This window comes from Melopsittacus undulatus, chromosome 21 (assembly GCF_012275295.1).
Source record: "Melopsittacus undulatus isolate bMelUnd1 chromosome 21, bMelUnd1.mat.Z, whole genome shotgun sequence".
Lineage (NCBI taxonomy): Eukaryota > Metazoa > Chordata > Aves > Psittaciformes > Psittaculidae > Melopsittacus > Melopsittacus undulatus.
The window spans coordinates 1,108,745-1,130,521 of record NC_047547.1 but is presented as its reverse complement, the minus strand read 5'-3'; the positions used below and the strand labels follow the sequence as shown (position 1 = coordinate 1,130,521).

At 58.5% G+C, this 21,777-nt stretch overlaps 1 protein-coding gene across 2 annotated transcripts; it reads left to right on the top strand.

The window, feature by feature from the left end:
• Window positions 1-1,822: 1,822 nt before the first annotated feature.
• On the top strand, window positions 1,823-19,406 carry ASIC1 (acid sensing ion channel subunit 1). 2 transcript variants are annotated; one of them, XM_034071404.1, is made up of 12 exons: window positions 1,823-2,259; window positions 2,679-3,073; window positions 3,949-4,144; window positions 16,065-16,215; window positions 16,600-16,727; window positions 16,931-17,081; window positions 17,173-17,229; window positions 17,310-17,463; window positions 17,547-17,638; window positions 17,832-17,911; window positions 18,037-18,141; window positions 18,330-19,406. In XM_034071404.1, exons 2-12 carry the CDS (start codon window positions 2,709-2,711, stop codon window positions 18,432-18,434), a joined length of 1,584 nt encoding a protein of 527 aa, XP_033927295.1. In that variant the 5' UTR covers window positions 1,823-2,259; window positions 2,679-2,708; the 3' UTR covers window positions 18,435-19,406. The 2 variants fall into 2 exon arrangements, with proteins under 2 accessions (XP_033927295.1, XP_033927296.1); XM_034071405.1 differs by lacking the exons at window positions 1,823-2,259; window positions 2,679-3,073; window positions 3,949-4,144 and adding an exon at window positions 14,653-15,312.
• Window positions 19,407-21,777: the final 2,371 nt, after the last annotated feature.

Here is a 21,777-nt window from a genome sequence, read left to right as displayed (position 1 = left end):
CTCAGCCACCCCGCAGCCGGTTCCGCTGCCTCTCCCAGCAGGAATTAACACAACCCTCACGTGGCTCCCCCGAAAAATAACACGGAAATGCTGGCGCTCCCCACGCTCCACTCGACTCCAAGGATGCAGCTGCATCCTTCCTGGCCCGGGGCCAACGGCAACCAAGTTCCCTCTGACTGCTCGCCTGCAGGAAAGGGTCCGGGGGTGTTCAGGGGTCCCAACAGCCCCCCAGGAAAGGTGCTTTCCAGCCAGGATGGGCAGAGGCTCTGTGCTGGGGTTCCTGGTGCAGTGGCTCACCAGTACGTCTGCATGCGCATCCGCTCCGGCCTGGAACCCTGTCCATCCCGGGGATGCACTGTCAATAAAACCACTGCAGAGAATGGCCTCTCATCTGGAAGGGGAAAAAACCCAGGAGGGAAAGGCAGAAACAGCCCCTTTTGAAATGTCCTTCTCCCTTATCCAAGCAGCACATCCCTCTCCGGGTTTCTAGCAGGAGCCCTAATGGAGAGACAGCTATGAGCAGGCGGCTGTCATCCAGGCAAGGAGCAATGCCGACTCGCTGCAGAGCGGAGCAGGGAAGGGAAAGGCAGAGCTGGTGCCAATGGATGCACTCGTGCTGCTCTCCTGGGCCTTGCAGCCACGTTTCCAAGCTCTGGCAGGGTCATCCCTGTGCCCAGTAGCAAGCAGGGGGAGGCATTGGCCCCATCTCCATCCCCAAGCAGGTCCCACTGCAAAACCTCAGGTTCCTGCTCAGGCAAGGACCCAGTTTGAGGGAGGATGCTCCAGAAAAGGACCAAAGCAAGGGTGTCCAAGACACGGGATTTGGGGACAGGGATGCACACCTGACCTTGTTGAACCCAATTGGCCATGCTCCCATTAGCCATGGTCCAGGCAGGGATAACGCACTGGGAATGCTCCTTTGGGCAGGGACACAGCTTGTTGGGACAGCCCTGGGCTCTGCCTGCCCCTTTGTAAGGGATATTGGAACAGTCTCCATTTCGCTGCAGTCACCTCACTGGGAGCAATGGGCAGGAGCCTGCTGCAGCCTCTGCTCCCTGCGCTGCTGCTGGGCCCAGGTTTGGGATGGGATGCTGGGTGATGGATGCTGGGTGATGGATGAAGGCACCCCCGGGCTCTCTGGGGAGCAGAAGGAGATGAAGCAGGGTTGGAGATGCAGTGGCACAGCCTGTGCAGCCCTCAACCATGGCCCTGAGGAGGAGCAGAGCCCCCAGCACCCAGATCCTCCTGCCTCAGGTAGCAGGAGGACCCTGGGGACAGCAGCACCTTTCTGATGACTGTCAGTGGCAGAAGGTGAATGGCTGGGAAAGGGGCAGCACGTCCTGTGCAAGGCAGACCTCCGGCTGGGCATGGACCCATGGGGGCAAGCATCGTGCTGGGGACCATGCAGGCAGAGAGCAGGGCTGAGCCCGGGGCAGAGGCTCAAGGCACCCATCACCACCCCAAGCAGAAAAGGGCTGGAAGGACCAGCCCGAGGGTGAGTGAGTGCCCACCGGGGCCACCCATGGGTGAAGCCCACGGGGGTGGTGGAGGCCGTGGCAGGGGAGAGCAGGGTCAGGGGTGTACGGGGAGGGTCTGGGGGGGCTCCGGCGGAGCGAGGGTCTGGAGCATCCCTGGAAGGCTCTGGGGGATGGGAGCGCACACGCACGCACACGCACACACACATTACCCACATGCACACGGCAGCAGCACCAACAGCCCCTGCCAGCAGCCTGCAATCGCTGGAGCTCCTCCGCCTCTCCCTCCTCCTCCTTCTCCTCCTCCTCCTCCTCCTCGCTGCCCACCGGCCTGCGGCACCCCGGCCTCCGGCCCCACCAGCGCACAGACAATGACTTCATGCGGATTATGCATCTGAAGAAAGCACCCGCTCCCAGATAGCCACAGGGGGAGGTATCCATGTGTTTGGCAGGGAAGCAGCCTCTCGCTCGCCTTCCTTCTCCTCCTCTTTCCTCCTCACACCCGGCAGCTGCCTCCTCTCCGCCGATGGTCGCCTCCGGTCCCCCCGCCCGGCGCTGAGCGAGGCCCCGGCGCATCCCCGCTCCCACGCTTGCACCAAGGTACCACCGAGGCTATTTTTATTCCCCTCCTTCTTTTCCGGTTCGCCCGCTCCCGTCTCCCCAACCCAGCGGCAAGAGGTGGAGGGAGCCTCGTCCCAGCCCCGGTACCCACGACGCAGCGGCAGCCACCGGCGCACAGCAGCAGGAGCCCAGCGCTGGCCGCGGCCGCCGGCTCCGCTCCCAGGTTTGCAGCCTCGATTCCTTCAGCTATTTGTGGATGCGCCGGTGCCATTTGGGGAAGGCAGAGGGGGACTGGGAAGAGGAGGGGGGGGGGAGGTGGGAAGGGAGGGATGGATACAGAAGGGTGCTGGGGGGGCATGGCAGCCCAGTCCTGCCATGGGATGGGGAGGGCAGAGAGGAGGTGGGAGGGGAGGAGATGCAGGAGGCTGCACCCAAATATACATACATATATATGCAGACATATATGTGTGTGTATATATATATATATAGGCTTGTGGGGAAATCAGGGCACAGCAAAGCATCTGCCCCATGACCTGGGTGCATCTCCAGCATCTCCCTGCATGGGGATGCCATGGGCCAGGCAGCGGCAGCACCCACAAGGCCACCATGGCACCGAGCACCCACAGGCTCCCTTCTCCACAGAGTGGCCACCCCGAGGTGCCAGCGCAGACCATGATGGACCTGAAGGTGGACGAGGAGGAGGTGGACAGCGGGCAGCCCGTGAGCATCCAGGCCTTCGCCAGCAGCTCCACCCTGCACGGGCTCTCGCACATCTTCTCCTACGAGCGGCTGTCTCTGAAGCGCGTGGTCTGGGCTCTGTGTTTCCTGGGCTCGCTGGCACTGCTCACCCTGGTCTGCACCAACCGCATCCAGTACTACTTCCTGTACCCCCACGTCACCAAGCTGGACGAGGTGGCTGCCACCAGGCTCACCTTCCCTGCCGTCACCTTCTGCAACCTCAATGAGTTCCGCTTCAGCCGGGTGACCAAGAACGACCTGTACCACGCCGGCGAGCTGCTCGCCCTGCTCAATAACAGGTGGGTGCTGGTGCTTCTGAGGTGGCTCCAGGCATCATCTCCGCCTGCCAGGGCAAGGCCCCAGCCACCACAGCAGCCCCTCACCATGGCTGGCACGGGCAGCATCTCCTTAGTCTCCATCAGGAAGCAGATCCTGGGTTAGTTCAGCTCTGTAGCTGGATGCAGCAACACCAGAGCCGCCAGGTCCTGCTTCTACTCCTGGGTACATGGCTCCCAGGCTGGGCTTCCCTGGATGGATCTGGCACTCATCCTTCCCATGCGTGTGTGGACATGCAGCAAGGCCACTCTGGGATGCCTGTGGGGCAGATCCAGCATGCATGGCTCCAACACCATGTCCTGCACACCTGACACATGTGGCAAGGCTGGGGGTACCAGCAGGTGAAGCTGCAGAACATCACCCATGCCCCAGGACCAGGTTGTTGCCATTCCTTGGGCCATGGTAGCAACATTCACAGTGAAGCCCCATATCCACTGTCTCCAGCCCATCCCCATGGCTGTAGAGGCTTCTTGGTGATGCCAATCCACTCCTATGAGCATAGGGCAGGCAGCAAGGCTCCTGTTTGCCAAGGGGCTTCACCGCTGCCCCAGGGAGGGGGTTGCACCTGTGGGAGCAGGGGCTGAGACCCATCACACTCAACCCATGTCCCAGCAAAGCGACCACCTGCAGCCACGATGCCACCAAGGAAGGGGCTGGGCTGGCCTCAATCAGGGCTGGTGCTGTGGGACCAGCTCCTTGTGCTGTTGCAAATGCCACATGCGAAGTGGCCGGGACTTTGCTGAGCCCATAGTGGGGTCAGGATGGAAGTCAATGGCTTTTGCCAGTGGAGGCAGGCACTGCCCTCAGGCCTGAGCTTCTGCCTGCTCTTTCCCCCAAGATATGAGATCCCGGATACCCAGAGCGCCGACGAGAAGCAGCTGGAAATCCTGCAGGACAAGGCAAACTTCCGGAACTTCAAGCCCAAACCCTTCAACATGCTGGAGTTTTATGACCGGGCTGGTCACGACATCCGCGAGATGCTGCTGTCCTGCTTCTTCCGTGGGGAGCAATGCACCCCGGAAGACTTCAAAGTGGTGAGTGCCCCCATGGCCCCGGCCCAGCGCTGTGTTTCCTGTGCCTGGAGCTGCTCCTTTCAGCTTGGAAGGGACAGGCAGCATCCGATGCCGGAGGGTGTTGCTGGGGTTTGAGGTCCGGGTGCTCCTCAGTGTGGCTGCATGGGATGCTCCTGCATGGGCAAAGCTCCCCAAGACCACTTGGGCTCTGCAAAGCAGGGCTGTGCATGCAGGGCTGGAAACCTGGTGCTGGAAACTGCCGTGTGCTGAGGAGACACCAGTGGCATTGCTGGGAGAGCCGCGGTGATGGCCGGTGGGGACCTGATGGAGCCCTGCGATCCCTTAGGGAAAGCAGGTCCTGGTGGCACACACAGTGTTGTGCCCCACCACGGTTGTGTCTTGTGCTTGTGCACGGATGCAGTGCACAATAAAGCCTTTATTATCCCCCTGCGGCTGCCTCTCCCCCATCCAGCTGGGAATTAAACAGTGCTGGCTATTCGGGTGCTGCCTGAGACATTGGGCAGCCAGGGTGGCTCTTCCCGAGCTGGCTCCAGCATGGAGCTCTGCACCGGTCTGGGTCCCCATCCTTGTCCCCAGCATAGGGATGTCCAAGGGAGGATGAAGCCACTGAGCATCCCAAGGCACTGGCTGAGCGTCCGCAGAGCTGCTGCCCTGGTCCCAGCCCAATTTGGGTGATTTTAATCATCTGCATTCAATTCCTCTGAGAGGCTCTTTACACAGAGCGATGCTTGTTGTCAACCATCAGGCGCTTTATTTGTTAAATGGAGGCAAGTTGCAGCCCGGAGGGGGCTGGATCCTCTCCAGCACTTGTGCAGCCACCAAAGCATCCTCAGGGACCCCTCATCCCAGCTCCCTGCCAGGGTCCATGCACCCTGCTTCCCGCATCCCCTCCAAGCAGCTAAAGCAAACTAGACTCACAGCTGGGTTGTTATTCCTGCCTGGATTATTCCTTGCAAGGAGGTTGGGATGATTTAATGGATTTGATTAGAAAAAGCTGGCTCTGTGCTACATCTCTGGTGCTCTTTGGACTCCCCTCATAGCCTCGCACGGGCAGGGCTGGGGATGGTGCTGCCTGTGTGCAGGGTCCTGCCTGTGTCACGTCCCACTTTGCTCTTCAAGAAACCTTTGCCCCATCCCTGCACGGGGGTCCTGGGGTTCACAGAAGCTTTCAGAGGGGTTGGTTTGATGCCTGATGCTGTTTTGCTGCTCCCTCCTCCTGCCTTGGACCCAAGAATGGGGATCCCACCACCTCATGCAGGGGCTGTGTTCACCTCGGGAAGCCCTTGGCACTGTCCAGGCTTGTGACATGCCCTGAGGGGGTGTTTTTACAGCCAGTGTCACCTCTCTCCTCCCATTGATAGAGAGGAGGTGCCGCGTTCAGAACGGGCCTTGCTAAGGGGGGGATTCTGGGGCTTCCCACCCCCCCCGGGCCGGGGGGAGCCGCCTGCACGCCCACAGGGATGCCCGTTGGTCCTGAGCCCTTTGCCGCTGTTGCCATTGGCAGAGGCGAGGGGCCGGAGGGGGATGCTGCCTGCATGCTGATGCCGACCGGCACGGGAGGCGATGGGGGGAGCGGCGCGGCCCCGACCCTCCGCGCCTGCCGCGTTACCCGTCCCCGGCACAGGGGAGGGCTGGGGGGAGCTGCGGCGAATGGGAATGAGGGGAACCGGGGTCCGTGTCCATCCCCCCGCGCTGCCCCTGGGATCGCACCCGTCCTGGAGCATCCCAATGGGGCAGATGTGGGGTCTCAGCCCCTTGGCCCCAGTGCACGGTGTCACCGTGCAGCCAGGACAGGATCCCTCAGCGCACAGGATGCCGTGGGAAAGCCCATCCTGGGATTATATGGGCTTTTCCCACCTCCTCTTTCATCCTGCATCGTCACCAGGCCACATCAGGAGGTCCCTGGCATTGCTCATCTCCCTCCATCCCCACCTACCCTGGATGGTGCACGGCAGCAGCAGCTATGTGCAGGATGCAGGGATGCTCCAGGGACAGAGATGGAGCTGACCAGGCTTGAACTCATCCTACACAGGGCATTGAACCCTCTAAGAAGTCCCAGGGGGAAGCAACTGTCCCCAGAGGGGCAAACACAAGGCTGAGGGGCAAGTCCTGACCCTTCTCAGGGCACAACCATAAGGGACACGGGCTGAGGATGTCACCATCCCCAGGGCTGTGCCCAGAGCGCTGCGTTCACAGGGCCACACGTGCAGCAGGCAGGGGGTGGCTGCCTGGTTCCCGTTGCACGGAAGGGGGAATTGCCCTCGCTGTTGCCCCCATTTCAGGGCCGTGCTCCCTGATGTGCCCATTAGCAGCAGAGATCAATGGTTCACACTCACTGCTTCATTATTTATAAGCTGGAGCCCTCGCTCCTCTGCGGGAATTCGCAGCCCTGCCGGCTCCCAGCTTGTGTTTTCTCTCCCTCCATCCTCATTCCCTATGGCTCTGCTCCTCGCCCAGCAAGAGAAAGGCCCAGCAGTCCTCTCTGGGTTCTAAACCCCCTTAATTGCCTTTGCATCACAAGGAATAAAGAGAAAACAGAGGCTGAGCTCCCTCTCCATGCCCATGGGACAGGAACTGGGGCTGCCCCATGTAAAACCAGCATTAGAACTTGGGATGATGCCCCATGCTCATGAAGACCCTTTTGGGGGGGGGGGTCAGTGCAGCCAAGGATCATGCAAGGAGCCTGGCACGGTGCAATGAGCACTTACAGCTTTCCCTTCTCACACTCCATGAGCCTGACCCGGGGCGAGAGCCACATCCCCAGCTCCTTGCCACCATCCTGCTTCAGGGCTGAGCCTGGCATGGAGCTGGGAGCCCTGGGGCAGAGTGCATGGGACTTCCTCCAGAAGCTGCAGAGGATTAAGACCTCTGGACCATTTCCATGAGGCTCCAAGGCTGAGCTGGCACTAGGGAGAATTGAGTTTGACATGGAGATCATGCCGCTGCCTTTTGCATTGAATTCTGCATCCTCTGCCCTGAAATACCGAGTGGACAGAGGGAGAAGCAAGGGAGGGAACAGGAAAGGTCTGGAGCACTTCCAGCAACTCCCAACCATCCTCCTCATTTCCAGAGCAATGCAGGAGCTACTGTGACAGAGAAGACATCCAGCAGCATCTTGCTGTACCTCACATCACCCCATCGCAACCTTCTGGACCCCACTGGATGCTATCAGCTCCTGCTGTGCCCCTCTGAACCCCACAGTGCCCTCCATACCCTGCTAAACCCCATCTGCAGCTCCAGAGCCTCTCTGCACCCCCCGAGCTCCCTGCTCAGCCCACAGCCTCCTCACAGCAGCCACTGCACGCTCCGGGTATTCAACCAGGGGATGCTGCTCTCTCCCTGCTCCACCTCAACCCTCAGCCCCACAGGCCCCACAGCTCAGCACCCACCAGGGGACCCAGGGTCCAGCTCCTAGCACCCCATGGCCCTGCGTGGAGCTGCAGCAGTCACAAGCCCAGGAGCCCCACAGTGAGCAGAGCTCTCCTGCAGCGCAGCGTTAGTGGATAATCATAGAGCTGGAGTGAAAAGCATCTCCAACACAGCTGGAGAGCCCAGCACAGGAATCACCGATACCCACATGTTTCCTGCAGCTTTTGACAGTTAATACAAACCCCACATGGGCTCATCTGGCTCTGGACAACCAACCCGGGAAGCACATGCAGGCAGCAGGGATGGCCACTGGCCCCAGCCAGCATCATCCTCCTGTGGTACCCAGTGCACGCTGAGCCCAGCAGCTCCCAGCACGGTGCCCGCCAGAGCCAGCACGTGTACAAATTCTGTAAGACATTCAAGTGATTTATGTAAATCACTTCTTAAAGCAGCACACGAGCTCCTAAATCATTTATAAGCATTTGAAATTGCTCGCATGTATCCGTTCTTTCCGAGCAGCGATTCACCTCAGCATCCTGGTAGCTCCCCCCGGGACCCAGCAGCATCATTCCCACCTGCATCATGTGCGAGCTCCCAGCCGGGCTCTCCCTCCACATGGGCCTCTTTGCTGTCCAACAGCAGCAGCGTTTGACCCCAGAGGTTGCATCATTTTCCAGCTGAACGAAGCAATCCCAGTGGGACTCCGGTTGCCTGGTGCAAAGGAATGGGAGGTGATGGAGCAGAGGAGCAGCCGCGCACGGGATCAAGGCTGTTTAGCGGTGGTGACTTGGCTTTCCTGGGAAGCACTGGGTCGGGAGCATCCGGACTCCAGGGGCTCATTGACAGTGCAGAGGTTTTCCAGTATCGCTGTATTTGCCTAGAAGCAAATCATGCAGAGAGCAGGCGTGAGCAGTGCAGCCCTCGGGCACGGAGCAGGGACACCGGTGAATGCTGCTCCACAGCTTCCTGCAGCCTTTCCCAGACACCGGTGTGAGGATTTGGGATCCCCTCAGCTGCTTGTGGGGCTTTGCTCCCCCCATATTAACGTGGAGACAGCAGCTCCTGTTGGAAGCCAGTTGCCATATGCACTCATTCTGCAGCAGGACAGCGATGCCCTGGTGTGACCTCGGTGTGTTTGGTGCTCGGCAGTGATGCTATTGAACCCACCACGATCCTGGCTGTGCTGGTGCAGAAGAGGGTCAGGAACAAGCAGGCTGAGGACATCGGTGCTGGGCACAGCATGGTGGGAGGCCGACGCGTGTCTGTGCCTCACAACTGCTTCATTAGCAGCTCTGCAACAGAGCAGGGAAATCATTTAGCACCTCCAAGCTCTAAGCACTGAACAGCACCAATCCCACCCATCCCAGCAGGCGGTTAGGAGAGAGGAGGACAGGAAGGAGCAGGATCAGACCCAGCCACGGGTCACTTATTGCCTGGCGCTGCCCAGGGGTGATGTCCAGCACCAGCAGCACACAGAGCCGTGCTCAGAGCCACGGTGCACAGCGCTGTGTGCTTCCAGAGGGCTCATGCCAAGGGCTCAGAGCAGCTCAGATGCACCTCAGGCCATTGATGCTCCTCTTGAGATGCTTTTGCACATAAAGTATCATTAAAAATGAATTATTAATTATTATTAATAAGCTTTAATAGCATCTGTGGCTGCTGGAAGAGATGAAGAGGCTTTCAAGTGCTAGCCACAACAGAGGCAAGGATGCGTGCCCCACGGATGCCAGCCCCTAAGGGAACTGCAAGCTGGAAATGCAGCCCTGGCCCATAGGATTTCTCCAGACCCTTCCCCTCCCTCTCCCTTTGGTCGGTATCTGAGCCTCAGGTGAGCAGCCCCGGAGCCTTTGCCAACTGTGGCTACCTCAAAGCATCTGCCCAGGAAAGCTCCTGGTGCCGTTTCTCCCTCTCCCATCCCAGTCTGAATGGGGAGAAGCTGAGGCAGGTTCCCTGAGCCTGAGGCAGAGATGTCCATAGGGAGATCCAGGAAATGAACTCACAGCCTTTTGCCTCAGCTTTAATTGATCTCCCTTTCTCTAGATGCCTGCGGAGAGCTTGGCCGGAGCCAGGCCTCTCCAAGCAGCAGACATCCCTGCAATTCCTCCCTTCAAGGAGCTCCTCACCATCTCGGCCTCCTATTTATTTACACAGGCCCCGACACCTGGACATGCCCTTTTATCCCTCTTTGCCCCTGTGTGAAGGCTTTGGTGCATTTGCAACCACGCTCTTAACCCTGAGGACAGCGATGGGCACAGCACGGTGCTGGAGCAGAGGCTTCCCACTCACCCTCTGCTTTATCAATTGATTTTAAGCCTCCTGATTTGGCTTTCCCTGCTACTTCACAGCCAAGTAAAGGGACAGGGAGACCCATTGAGGCTCTGCAGTTCCCCTGCTTGGATTAGATTAGATTTGAAAACCGTGATGTGTGCCGAGCCGGCGCGAGCGAGCACAGCACGGAAAGCAGACAGGGATACAACTTCCCCCCCTCCACCACCAATAAAAGCATCAGCTTGAATCTTCTTGCATGAACTGCCTGAGCAATTGTGAAGGATGTCGGAAGAAATTGCCACCTGCTTATGGGTAATTCCTGATCGGCAGGAAACATGGAAAGGCGTCGGGATAAGCGTCCACACAGTAATCCCTGCCGCATGGGAATTAGCGGCACCTCAGCAGCATCTTCTGTATCCCGTTAAAGCAGGAGCCAGCACAGGGCCAGTGACCCCTCCGTGGCATAAAGGGACATCACCAATGGGTAAATCACCTGGAAAGCTCTCGGCATCACAAATGGTTTCAGTTATAAGAGCGTAAATAGATCCCTGGATAAGTGGATCCAAGGATAAGGTGGCTTTGGGAGGCGTCACAGTGGATGCATGGAGAGGACCCGGCTGCAGGTACACGCTTGGCTGCCCTCAGAGCTATGGGGATCCCATCCGAGCCCCACAGAGACCCCAGGCCACTGGGGCAGTGGCACCAGCACCCAGCAGGGAAGCGCTCAGCAGCACTGGCCCAGAGAAGCTCTGAAAGATTAATGGAGTTTAAATGGAAGCGTTTGGAGAGGAGATAAGGCTCATCTGATATGAAATCATATGGAACAACCGCAGCCAGGGAGGCCCCAGGTCCGTAATGAAGTCCACTTAGCACATTACTCACCATAATGTGCTTTTTATTAAAGCCCTGTGCTGTAGATGCTGGGGCTGGATGGTCCAAGGGAGCTCTGCCATCAAAAGCCTTTGGTCTGGAGCATGGCAGCCCTGCACGGTCCCAGAAAGGGACCTTTAGTGTCCCATCCCCTTTGTGAGCCAGGGACAGGGCTGCTGCATCACCCAGCGCCGCAGCATCCCCAGTCCCCATGGGCTGCCTGGGCCTGCAGGGATGGGGTGGAGAGGAGGCGGAGGTGGGGAATAATACAGAGGAAAAACTCCTTTTTAATCGTCAATTTTTCTGCATTAGAATGTGACATGCTAATCCACTGTGAAGCGTCTAATCTGAGGGATAAAGGCCTGGATAACACAAGCTGCGCCCGGCTTGGCTGGCTGAGCAAGTGGAGGCAAGGTGGCAGTATCTGATAAAGGGTGGCAGGATTAGTCCCAGCCGAGATCCCCACTGCCCAGGCAATCCCACCTTGCTTGGCTGCCCTCACTCTGCCTCTCAGCAGGGTCAGGGAGGGGATCTGCAGCCAAAGAGCTACCCTGAAGCTGCTCATCCTGCCCGGAGCACTGATGGAGGCACTGTGGATGCCACCACCACCACCACCTTGGCAGCTCTGGGAGCTGCAAAGCACATTCCTGGGCCAAAGGTACATTGCAAACCCGATTTTCCTCCCCTTCAATGCAATACACGTGGCTGCATTGTGGGAGCAGGACAGCCCAGCTGCAGGGGGCCCATCTGCTCCATCAAATACCCATCCCCAAATCCAGCTCTTGGCTGCTTTCACCCCATCTCACCGCCCAGCTCCGGCCTCTGGGGTGATGCAGGGAGCTCAGCCCCAGCTCAGCCAGCCCTTGGCAATGCCCCATTACAAACCCAAAAGGGTCCAGCTTCAGAGGTACTCTCTGCAACAGCCTCCCCAGGGCTGGGCTGCCGCTTGCAGGCCTGGGATAACAGAGCTTGCAATGTTGTTTTCTCCTCGCCTCCTCGGGGATTGGTTTATCTCTATGAATAACTCCATCCCGGCTTTGATCTCCTCTGCCATTAAAGCGTGACAGGCTGTGAAATGTGCTGTTGCTGCCGTCAAATCCCCCTCCCGCTTCCCTCCCGCCGCCTCCGTGTTCCCCTACTCCGGGAAACCTCCTTTTCCCGTACCCATGAGGAGCAGCAAAGTGGGGCCCAACAGCCCCAGGACAGCGGCCAGAGGCTGTTCCGGAGCCAGGGAAAGCCAAGCTCCATCATCCCGCATCCCTCGCTGCGTTGAGCATCCCTGGTCCCCAGCGGTGGGCCGGGGTGTGGCAGCAGCATCCCTGCCGTGCGCCGCCACGGGGGCTGATGTCACGGTTAATTATAGCATCCCCCATCCCTTTCCCCCGACAAAGCTTTACCTGAGAGAAGGTAAAAATAACTCCTGGCAAGGGAAGAGCTGGAATGAGCCCAAGGACGCATCCAGCACCTCCCCAGCTGGCACAGAGCAGGGTGACACCCGCTGGCTGCACATGGGGATGTGGCCATGGTTTGTCCCCAGATGTGGGGGCAGGATGCATTCTACTGAGTGCTGGTGCCACCATGCTCGTGGCTGTGACCGTCCCCGGTCACCTTCACCCCAGCTCAAGTGTCAGCTCTGGGACAGGAGGTGGTAACCGGAGCCAGGGCCGTGCTCATCCTCACTGCACCTCTCGGCTGCAGGGAACCATTCCTGGCACCTTCCACAAGTTGTTTAAGCCAAGCAAGGCAAGTTAATGGCCCCAGCTGAGGATGGAGTGTTCTCATTACAGCAGATCCCTCCCCCTGCTGCAATTGCTCCCAAGAAGACACATTAAACCTCTCCATGCCATGGGGATCAGATCAGCCTCTCGCTCACACCATCAGGGACTGACCCACTGTGCCCTACCAGGGCTAACCAAGCCCCTTCAGGCTTCTCTGTCATTTTCCTTCCTTATTCTCCTCTCCCTCCTACAGGCATTGCACAGAAGCTGCCTGCCCCAGAGCCAGGGAGCACCAGAAATCCCACCCCGAGCTCATCCAGCTCCTACCTGCTCAAAGCATCCTCTAGCAGCATGCAGTCAGCACAGCTTGCCTCCATAGGGCTTAACCAATCCAGCATCCTCAAGCCACATCCCAGGTGAAGCCCTGATGCCTTTATAGCCCAGCCCAGCCCAGGATGCAGCTGCAGCTTGTCTCCAGCAAAGGCAAAGGGCTGGGATGTGACCTGGTCCTCATAGCATGGTGGCTCCCACCCAATCCGCCTCCTTGCTCCCATTTCCCAGGGTGAGTTTCCAGCTCAGGCACAACCTTGCTCTTGGCTTTATGAAATCTCATCCTGTGGCTCTGGCACTCATTCCCAAGGTCACCCACCCCTTCTCCCAGGTGCCAACAGTGTCCACAGCTTCGTGGCCACTGCCAGTGTCCCTCTTACACAATATTGGATATATTGAGCCTGGGGAGCCCCAGGATGGCTCCTCAAAGTTCAACCCGTTGTCACATCATCAGTCATCATCTCGGCTGAGCCTGCCCTGGCAGGGATTCCCAGTGCATGCCCTTCCCATTGCACTGGTGTCACTTGCTTGGGAAGGGCAGATGAGTTTGCTCTGGTATCAGATCAGACCTGTGCAAGTTTCCTGGTTGCATTTGGGCACCCAGTTTAGTGGTGCCCACATCCCTAAGCCAGGATGTGCTCACGCACTGCGGACCCCACAGTGCGTGTGGGGAAGGAGGCCCAGCAGCCGAACTGGTGGGCTGGGGCATGCAATGAGCACCCAGACACCCACCAAAACCTCCAGTCCAGCTCTTGTGCATCAAAGTGCTGCTGTATTTAGATGCTTCCCTTCCCCTTGGGCCGGTGATGGCGGCTGCAGTGCTGGGAAGGGGCTGGAGATTGCGCTGTGGTCACATCGGATGCTTTTAGAAGTGCTGAGTGCAGGAGAAAGGCAAAACCACAGGCAGGGGCTGTGCTGCTGCAGGGCTGCAGTGAGGAGATGCCTCTGTGCCCAGCTGCCGGCTCCATCCCTCCACCATCACCAGGGCTGCCCTCCTGGACCCCAGCACCATGAGGCCTGGACACCATTCCCCAGGAACAGCGGTGGCTCCCTGGGCACCATGGGGATCTGAAGCATGAGGTGACCACGCTCTGGCTGGGCTCTGCAGGAGGAATCATCACCTGGACCATGGCAGTGCCCAAATCCTGCCCAAAACAGCCCTGGACTGGAGGACTTCACACCGCTCGGGACATTGCCTTTGCCGGATGCTCCCATGCTTATGCTGCTGCCCTATGGCACGTGGAGATCAGCCTATAGGGATGGGATGAGCACTGTGACAGCCTGGGGACACCACAGCATCCTCCTGCCCTCGCTGGTACCACCCAGATGGGTGCTGCAGCACGACAATGTCACAGGCATTTTGGGTAAACCTCTGGCTCCAGCTGCCCTGATGAAGAGCCTGGAGGCTGGCATATGGTGCCTTTGGAAACAGGCTGGCACCCGACAGGGAGACCTTGGCTGGCACTGCTGGTCGGGCTGCCAGGGCCGTGCTGCCCTGCAGTGAGGATGGAGGATGCAGTGTGGGGATGCAGCACTACTGGTACCCGTGTACACCCATGCTCACCCGTGTTCACCGGATCCAGCAGCACCTCAGGGCCCGGCAGGCAGCACCAGGAGCTCCCAAAGCATCGGTGCTTGTGGAGCCGGCAAGGTCTCTGCTCCATCCTGCCAGCAGCAGCCGGTTGTCCCAGGGGCCCTGGGGAGCCTGCAGAACCGCCCCTTGCTCCTCCTCTCCTCCTCGCTGCTCCTGATATATCCTCCTCTCTCTGTCCCCTCTGAGCATCCTTCTGCTCCTCTCCCTCACGCACCTCTCGCTCCTTTTCTCTTCTCCGTTTCTCTTCTCTGAACTTGCCCCTTCCTCCTTCCCTGCTCTCCCCCAGCCCCTCTCCCCCACACCCCGAGGAACAGACCCACTGTTGAAGAGCCCTGGGCTGTGGCAGGGCAGGGACCAGGACCCCCACACCGGAGCCAGGACCCCCACGCTGGGCCATGCCTCTCCAGATATTCTGCACCATCTCCTTCTCCAGCGAGGAAGGACCAAGAGATGCTGCAGCCACCGGGACAGGAGATAACGGAGCAGATGAGTTCCTGTATGGGCAGGAGGAGGATGAAGAGGAGGAGGAGGATGCAGGGGCAGCCACGGACTTTGTGGCCTTTGCCAGCAGCTGCACGCTGCACGGGCTGAGCCACATCTTTGTGGAGGGCAGCCTGGGTGCTCGGCAGGCACTCTGGGCACTCGCCTTCCTCCTCTCCCTCTCCGTCTTCCTCTACCAGGTGGCCGACCGCATTGCCTACTACCTGGAGTACCACCATGTCACGCTGCTCAGCGAGGAGGACAGCCCCGAGATGACCTTCCCTGCCATCACCTTCTGCAACATCAACCGCGTGCGGGTCTCGCAGCTCAGCCACGAGGACCTGCTCTACCTGGGCCCCCTCATTGACTACGAGCCCGGGATGGAGCTGGGCTTCAGCCCAGCCCAGCCTGGCCCTGAGGATGAGGACGAGCCCCTCAATCTGTATGTGTTCTTTAACCGCACTTGCCACCAGCTGGAGGACATGCTGCTGAGCTGCAGCTACCGGGGCGAGCAGTGTGGCCCCAGTGACTTCGCCGTGGTGAGTAGCCCCAGGGTGGCTGGGAGCAGGGAGCAGCTCCGGCCGGCACCATGTGGGATCAGGCACTGCGGGTGACACTGTCATCGCCAGCTCAGCAACACGCTCCTGTCCTGTCTCATTGGAGCTGGGGATAGCACTGGCTGCAGAGACTGGGACATGGAGAGCAGTGCCAGGCTTGTGTTTGTCTGGCATCTCTGTCCTGGCATCACCATGGGGTCTGCAGGCCATTGGCCTCACATGCCCCTTGCCTGGGCTGGCAGCAACTCTGTGGCATGGATCTTAAGATGATCTCAAGGTCCTTTCCAACCCTAACTGTTCTGTGATTCTATGGAGACATGCTGGAGGTGTCAGCTGGAATGGTCGAGGAGGGACAGGAGGGATGGGGATCCCATCCAGCCCTGTCCTCTGCAGGGATGGAGGAGGGCTTGGAGGAGATGCTGGTGCAGGAGTAGGGCTCAGTGCCGCCGTCTCAGGGATCTGGGGCTGCCATGGGGTATGTGGGGTCGAGGTGTGTTAACTCTGTAAATGTCTCCTCTGAGTCTGGGCCATGGTGGGGAACATCTCCTCCATCAGGCCCATTCCAATGGTGAGAGACACCCCATAGAGCAGGAGCCTGAGCCGGATCATACCCCAGGCTGGGGATGACTGTGATTTGGGGCTGGCAATACCCTCCTGGCTCCACGCTGTGGTGTTGGCAGCAGTTTGATGCTGGCAGAGGGGCCCCAGCCTCAGCCCTGTATCCTCTCCTGCAGGTCTTCACCCGCTATGGGAAGTGCTACACCTTCAACGCGGGGCAGGACGGGAAGCCCCGGCTCATCACCATGAAGGGGGGCACTGGCAATGGCCTGGAGATCATGCTGGACATTCAGCAGGACGAGTACCTGCCGGTGTGGGGGGAAACAGGTAACCCACTGCCCCAGCAGGTCTGCTCGGTCACCAGCAGCTCCCGGGATGCTTCCCAGCTCCTTCATGTCCCTCAGTCTCCTTCCTCTTCCCTCCTTCCATTTCTCATCACTTTGGGTCCTTTTCTTCCCTTTTTCCTCCTTATCTTTGCTCTTTGCCATGGCAACTCCCCCTCAGTTTAGACAAGCAGCCATCGCTTGTTTATAAATAGAGGCAATCCTGGGTGCTGGAGCAGGAGGGTCAGAGGCAGAGGGGACAAGGACATAGTGTAGCAAAGGCATGGATGGGTGGATGGATGAGTGGATGGATGGATGGAAGGACATGCAGCACAGGCCTGCAGAGTGGGGTCCAGCACCATGCTTACCCTACTTCTCTCTGCCACAGATGAGACCTCATTTGAAGCTGGGATCAAGGTGCAGATCCACAGCCAGGATGAGCCCCCACTGATTGACCAGCTGGGCTTCGGGGTGGCTCCCGGCTTCCAGACCTTCGTGTCCTGCCAGGAGCAGCGGGTAGGGACTGGGGGGGTCTGGGATGCTCCCCTTAGCCCTGCACTGTGAGCTAGACCTGCTGTGGGGCACTGAGCCTGCTCCCTCTGGCCCTGTTGCCTGCCCCTATGTCAGAGGGGCCCCTACAGCAAGGCTGTCTGCTGTAGGGCTCCATCCTGGGGGCCGCTGGGCTTCTCTCCTCACTCCTGGCTTCTGCCCCATCCCAGCTCATCTACCTGCCCCCTCCCTGGGGCGACTGCAAGGCTGTGGCAGGCGACTCGGAGTTCTATGACACCTACAGCATCACCGCCTGCCGCATCGACTGCGAGACACGTTACCTGGTGGAGAACTGCAACTGCCGCATGGTGCACATGCCAGGTGAGCCCTGGGCACGGCAGGGCCCGGACCCCACCGGCCTCATCCCACTGCCATGGGCCCACCAGGAACACCTGCTTTCTCTCTCCTCCAGGCGATGCCCCTTACTGCACCCCAGAGCAGTACAAGGAGTGCGCGGATCCGGCCTTAGGTGAGGCTGCGTGGCCCTGCGGGACCGAGCTGTGTGTGTTGGGTTTCTCCATCTCCCCATCTCCCTGTGTCCCTGCCCAGATTTCCTGGTGGAGAAGGATAATGAGTACTGTGTCTGTGAGATGCCCTGCAATGTGACCCGCTATGGCAAAGAGCTCTCCATGGTGAAGATCCCCAGCAAAGCCTCTGCCAAGTACCTGGCCAAGAAGTACAACAAGTCGGAGCAGTACATCGGGTAATGTGCTGTGTCCACAGTGACGGGGCGGCATCTTTTGTCCCTCCATCCCACATCTCAGCCTTATCTTATGTCCTGCACAGGGAGAACATCCTGGTGCTGGATATCTTCTTTGAAGCCCTGAACTATGAGACTATTGAGCAGAAGAAAGCATACGAGGTGGCTGGTTTGCTGGGTGAGTGTTGGTGGCTGTGCGGGGGGCCCTGCAGCATCACAGCCCTGTTCCCAAGGATGTGCTGACAGCATGGATGCAGAGAGGGGCACCCACTGCCATGGCCACAGCAGTGATGAGTTCTGCCCCTTCTCTGCTCCCTCTGCCACCAGGCACTGGATTCACCCCACCCTGATGGCTTCCCTCTCCTCTGCAGGTGACATTGGAGGGCAGATGGGGCTGTTCATTGGGGCCAGTATCCTCACAGTACTGGAGCTGTTCGACTACGCCTATGAGGTGGGTCTCTGCCATCCTACAGCTACCAGGGGGGCAAGGCTATTGTGAAGCACTGAACTACTCATGTGGGACATGGGGAAGAGCCACCCATGAGCCCCCATGGTACTGAGATGTGGTTCTCACAGGTGATAAAGCATCGGCTGTGCCGGCGGGGCAAGTGCCGCAAGAACCACAAGAGGAGCAACACGGACAAGGGTGTCGCGCTGAGCATGGACGATGTGAAACGCCATGTAAGTGCCATGGGAGATGCTGGTCCCCTCAGAGGCTGCCCCGGGTGTGTCAGGGGGTGCTACTGCTTTAGGGAACACACAGGCACCAGGCAGTGATGCTGGGGAGGGGGGGAGAACAGGACTTGGTCTCTGCATGGAGCTGGGTGCAACCAATCCCCCCAGTGTTTCACCCATCCTCTGCCCTGCAGAACCCCTGTGAAAGCATACGGGGCCACCCGGCAGGCATGACGTACGCAGCCAACATCCTACCTCATCACCCGGCCCGGGGCACCTTTGAGGACTTCACCTGCTAACCGACGTCTGGATGTACAACCTGAGCTACCAAAGCCCTCCGGAGAGCTGCCCTCCTCCCTGCGAGCGCCAGCAGAGAGACACATCTAAGGGGACCTTGCTCCTCGGCACGGTGGGACACGGACGAGAGCGACAGCCTCGGATTTGGGGGCAGGCAGCCGGGTCGGGTCATGCAGCCCCTGTGGCAGCTGCTCCGTGCCTGCCCCGCTCCTTCAGAGACTCGAGGATGCTCCAGCCCGGCCACCCTCATGGTGCGGGCAGTGACACGCACAGGGGGCTGGGGCACGGGCCTGGACCGGTCCCTCCCCTCGGCTCCCCTCGGCCTTTTTAACTAGAACCCAGAAGCCAAGAAGAAGCAGCCGTTTGGCCGCAGTCTCCATCCACAGCCCTGTCTGTCCGTCCGCCCATCGCCTCCATGCTCATCCTGCTCCAACGCCTCGGCCGGTGCTTGCTGGGACCCCCATGCCATGCTGTGCACTGGGATCGCAGTGCCCCGCAGTCAGCCCTTGCCTGGGCGCTCCCAGCCACTCCATGTGCATGAAGATGGGGCACCTCCACCTCTCCAAAACGTCTTCCTCGGCATCCTGCCCCAGGGACGGCGGTGCTCAGCCACCCAGCTTGCTGGCTGGACACAAGCACCACAGGGGACACGGCCATGGGGTGCCACTTTGGCACTGAAGACCCCGCTGCCCAGACGCTCATGATGGTGTAGTCTCCCTGCCTGTCTCCCCTGGGTTCCATACAGCCTGGCCAGCACCAGCCCTGCCCCACAGTCCCTCCTTTCCCTGGGGAACCTGGGGCTACCCCGTGCGGCCCCCAAAACAGCCATCCTTGGGGCAGAAAGGCAGCAGGAAAACTGAACCCCATTTCAGCTGCAGCCACTGACCCGGCTCAGCCAGGGGTACCACAACGGATGCTCCTTTGGCACCACTTTAGCCATGCGTTGGAGCCCCACCACCAAAGGGGTTCCCAGGTTGAGGGACACCCCATGGCACAGGGTGCTCTGGTCCACGGGACCCCACTGAACCCCCCCCCCCCCCAGCAGCAGCTGCCCCCAGGCACCGCCAGCCCTGGGCATCATCGGGGCATCCCTGAGCTCGCTGCCCTGGGGCCACTGCTGCTCCTCCTGTCACTGCCCTTGCCCTGGCATGCAGGGACCTGCCCCAGGCTGGGCTCTGCCTCTGCTCCCCAGCTCCACAAGTGCATCTTCATCCCCCTGTCGGGCCAGTGGAAATTGGCCTCCCCCAGCCCCTGCCAGCCCCCAGGCCCCACACACCAGGCAAGAGCCCTGCCAGGGCTGAAGTGCTACTTATCTTTAAGAGCTTTTGCAATAAGTCTTTTTAGTAAGTATTATTTCCAAACTGCAGTTTTGGGTTTGTTATTGATGTCATTAGGAATATTATTATTATTAATTATTAATTATTATTTGCTTCCTGACCAAAATTAGGAACTGGGGGTCAGTCCTTTGTATCCAGCGATCGCCCAAAGATGATGGGTTGGCCACATCCATAAATTTTCTTATGGATTTTTCCTAATGTTTCATTGCATTTCATTTATTTATTTCCTTCCTTTCTCTTTCCCATTAAAGCTTTTAAAGATGGGGCTGGGATTTGACCTTGACGCTCACTTGTTGAAGCATCCAGGTTTTTTGTTTGTTTCTATTCTATCATCTGCATTTTATATTTCTTATATAGAATATATATGACTATATATATATGTGTACATATATATATATATCTCTATATATGCATCATATCAGTGTAGATATCCATCTAGTAGCATTTAGGCCTTGGTCTTGTGCCATTTTCTTTTCTGTTACTGATCTCTGAATGCCTTCAAGTGTATAAAGTGTTGAATTCTCTCTGGTATCTGTACTATGTACACACATTTTCATAGGAAGCACAATAAGATGACAGATGCATTGTACATCAATACCTGCTACTCTTAACGATGATATAAAGAATGATATAACTCATGAACACTGAGCCTTTCTCTCTTGCTGAGCTGCTGGAAATGCTCCCTAAGGAGGCAAATGGGGATGGCATCATCCCAGGATGCTCCTGAAGCACTGGAATCCCAGCACCATCACCAAAAGAAGGGGGAGGATAAAGCTTTGGTCCAGCCTTCCTTAAATGCACACATGAACACAAGCAACATCAGAGCTGATGCTGAACAGCATCACATTAAAGGTTCCCTTTGCCAAGGGCTGTGCTAATGTGGTGACAGCCCTGGGAACCTCAGTGAGCTCCAGCATCACTACCCAGTCCCATGCCACAGCGTGAACACATCCTAAGGGACACTGAGGACTGGAAGGTGGGAACTGGCTTTTCCCCTTGACTGCAGGAGGAGTTAACACACACACACAGAGCAGCTCATGTCTGACAGCTTTGACACTCCTGTGCTTTGGAACAGGCACCTGAGATCCAGCAGGAATGAGTCACTAGCTGGAATATCACCTGGTTTTAACCAAACCGAGTTTATGGCCATCACAGCACAAGCTATAGGTAAATGCACTTTTCCCCCTAAAAATTCCCAGCAACAAAGCAATGTGCCAGCTCCAGCACTGGGCATCCAAAAAAGCCCTTGGGACCCCATGGAGACTGAGTAATAGTGAGTGGGCAGTGGGCAGGGAACAGTGAAATGCCAGACTCCCCCCTGGTCCCTTGGCTCCAGCCATGGCCCTGCTGCTCCTGGAAATGGCAGCCGGGTGGTTTGCATTTAAACTGGAACAGTTTTCCTCCTATTCTGCTCCTTCTCTGCCAGAGCCAGTGCTGCAAAGGCCATAGGGTGGGCTTTGAATAGGAGCAAGATAATATAGCAAAGGCCAGAAGGGAGTTAATGAAGCTCAAGTAATTGCAGGCAGGCACTGTGAGCAGCCAGAGCCAGATGCCTGCTCCCTGTGCAGCAGTGCTCACAGCAGCTCCTGTTGCACGGGGCAGGCAGTGACCCTGTCTCTGCAAGCTGTAATCTCTTCCTCAGCTCCCCATTAACCTATTGGGCAGTGCTGGGAGAGGTCACCCCATCCATCCATCACCCCCTCGCGTTGCACAGGCACAGCCCTATGTGGGTTAGGGTGCTAAGGCGCTGGCACAGGGTGCCCAGAGAAGCTGTGGCTGCCCCATCCCTGGCAGTGCTCAAGGCCAGGTTGGACACAGGGGCTTGGAGCAGCTGCTCCAGTGGAAGGGGTCCCTGCCCATGGCAGGGGTTGGAGCTGGATGAGCTTTAAGCTCCTTTCCGACTCAAACCATTCCATGCTTCCATGGGAGCATCAGGTGTAGGCTGCGCAGGGCTGGCACTCTGCAAGGTGTGTGGTGCAGGCAGTGTGTGTGCATCCGCGTCTGTCAC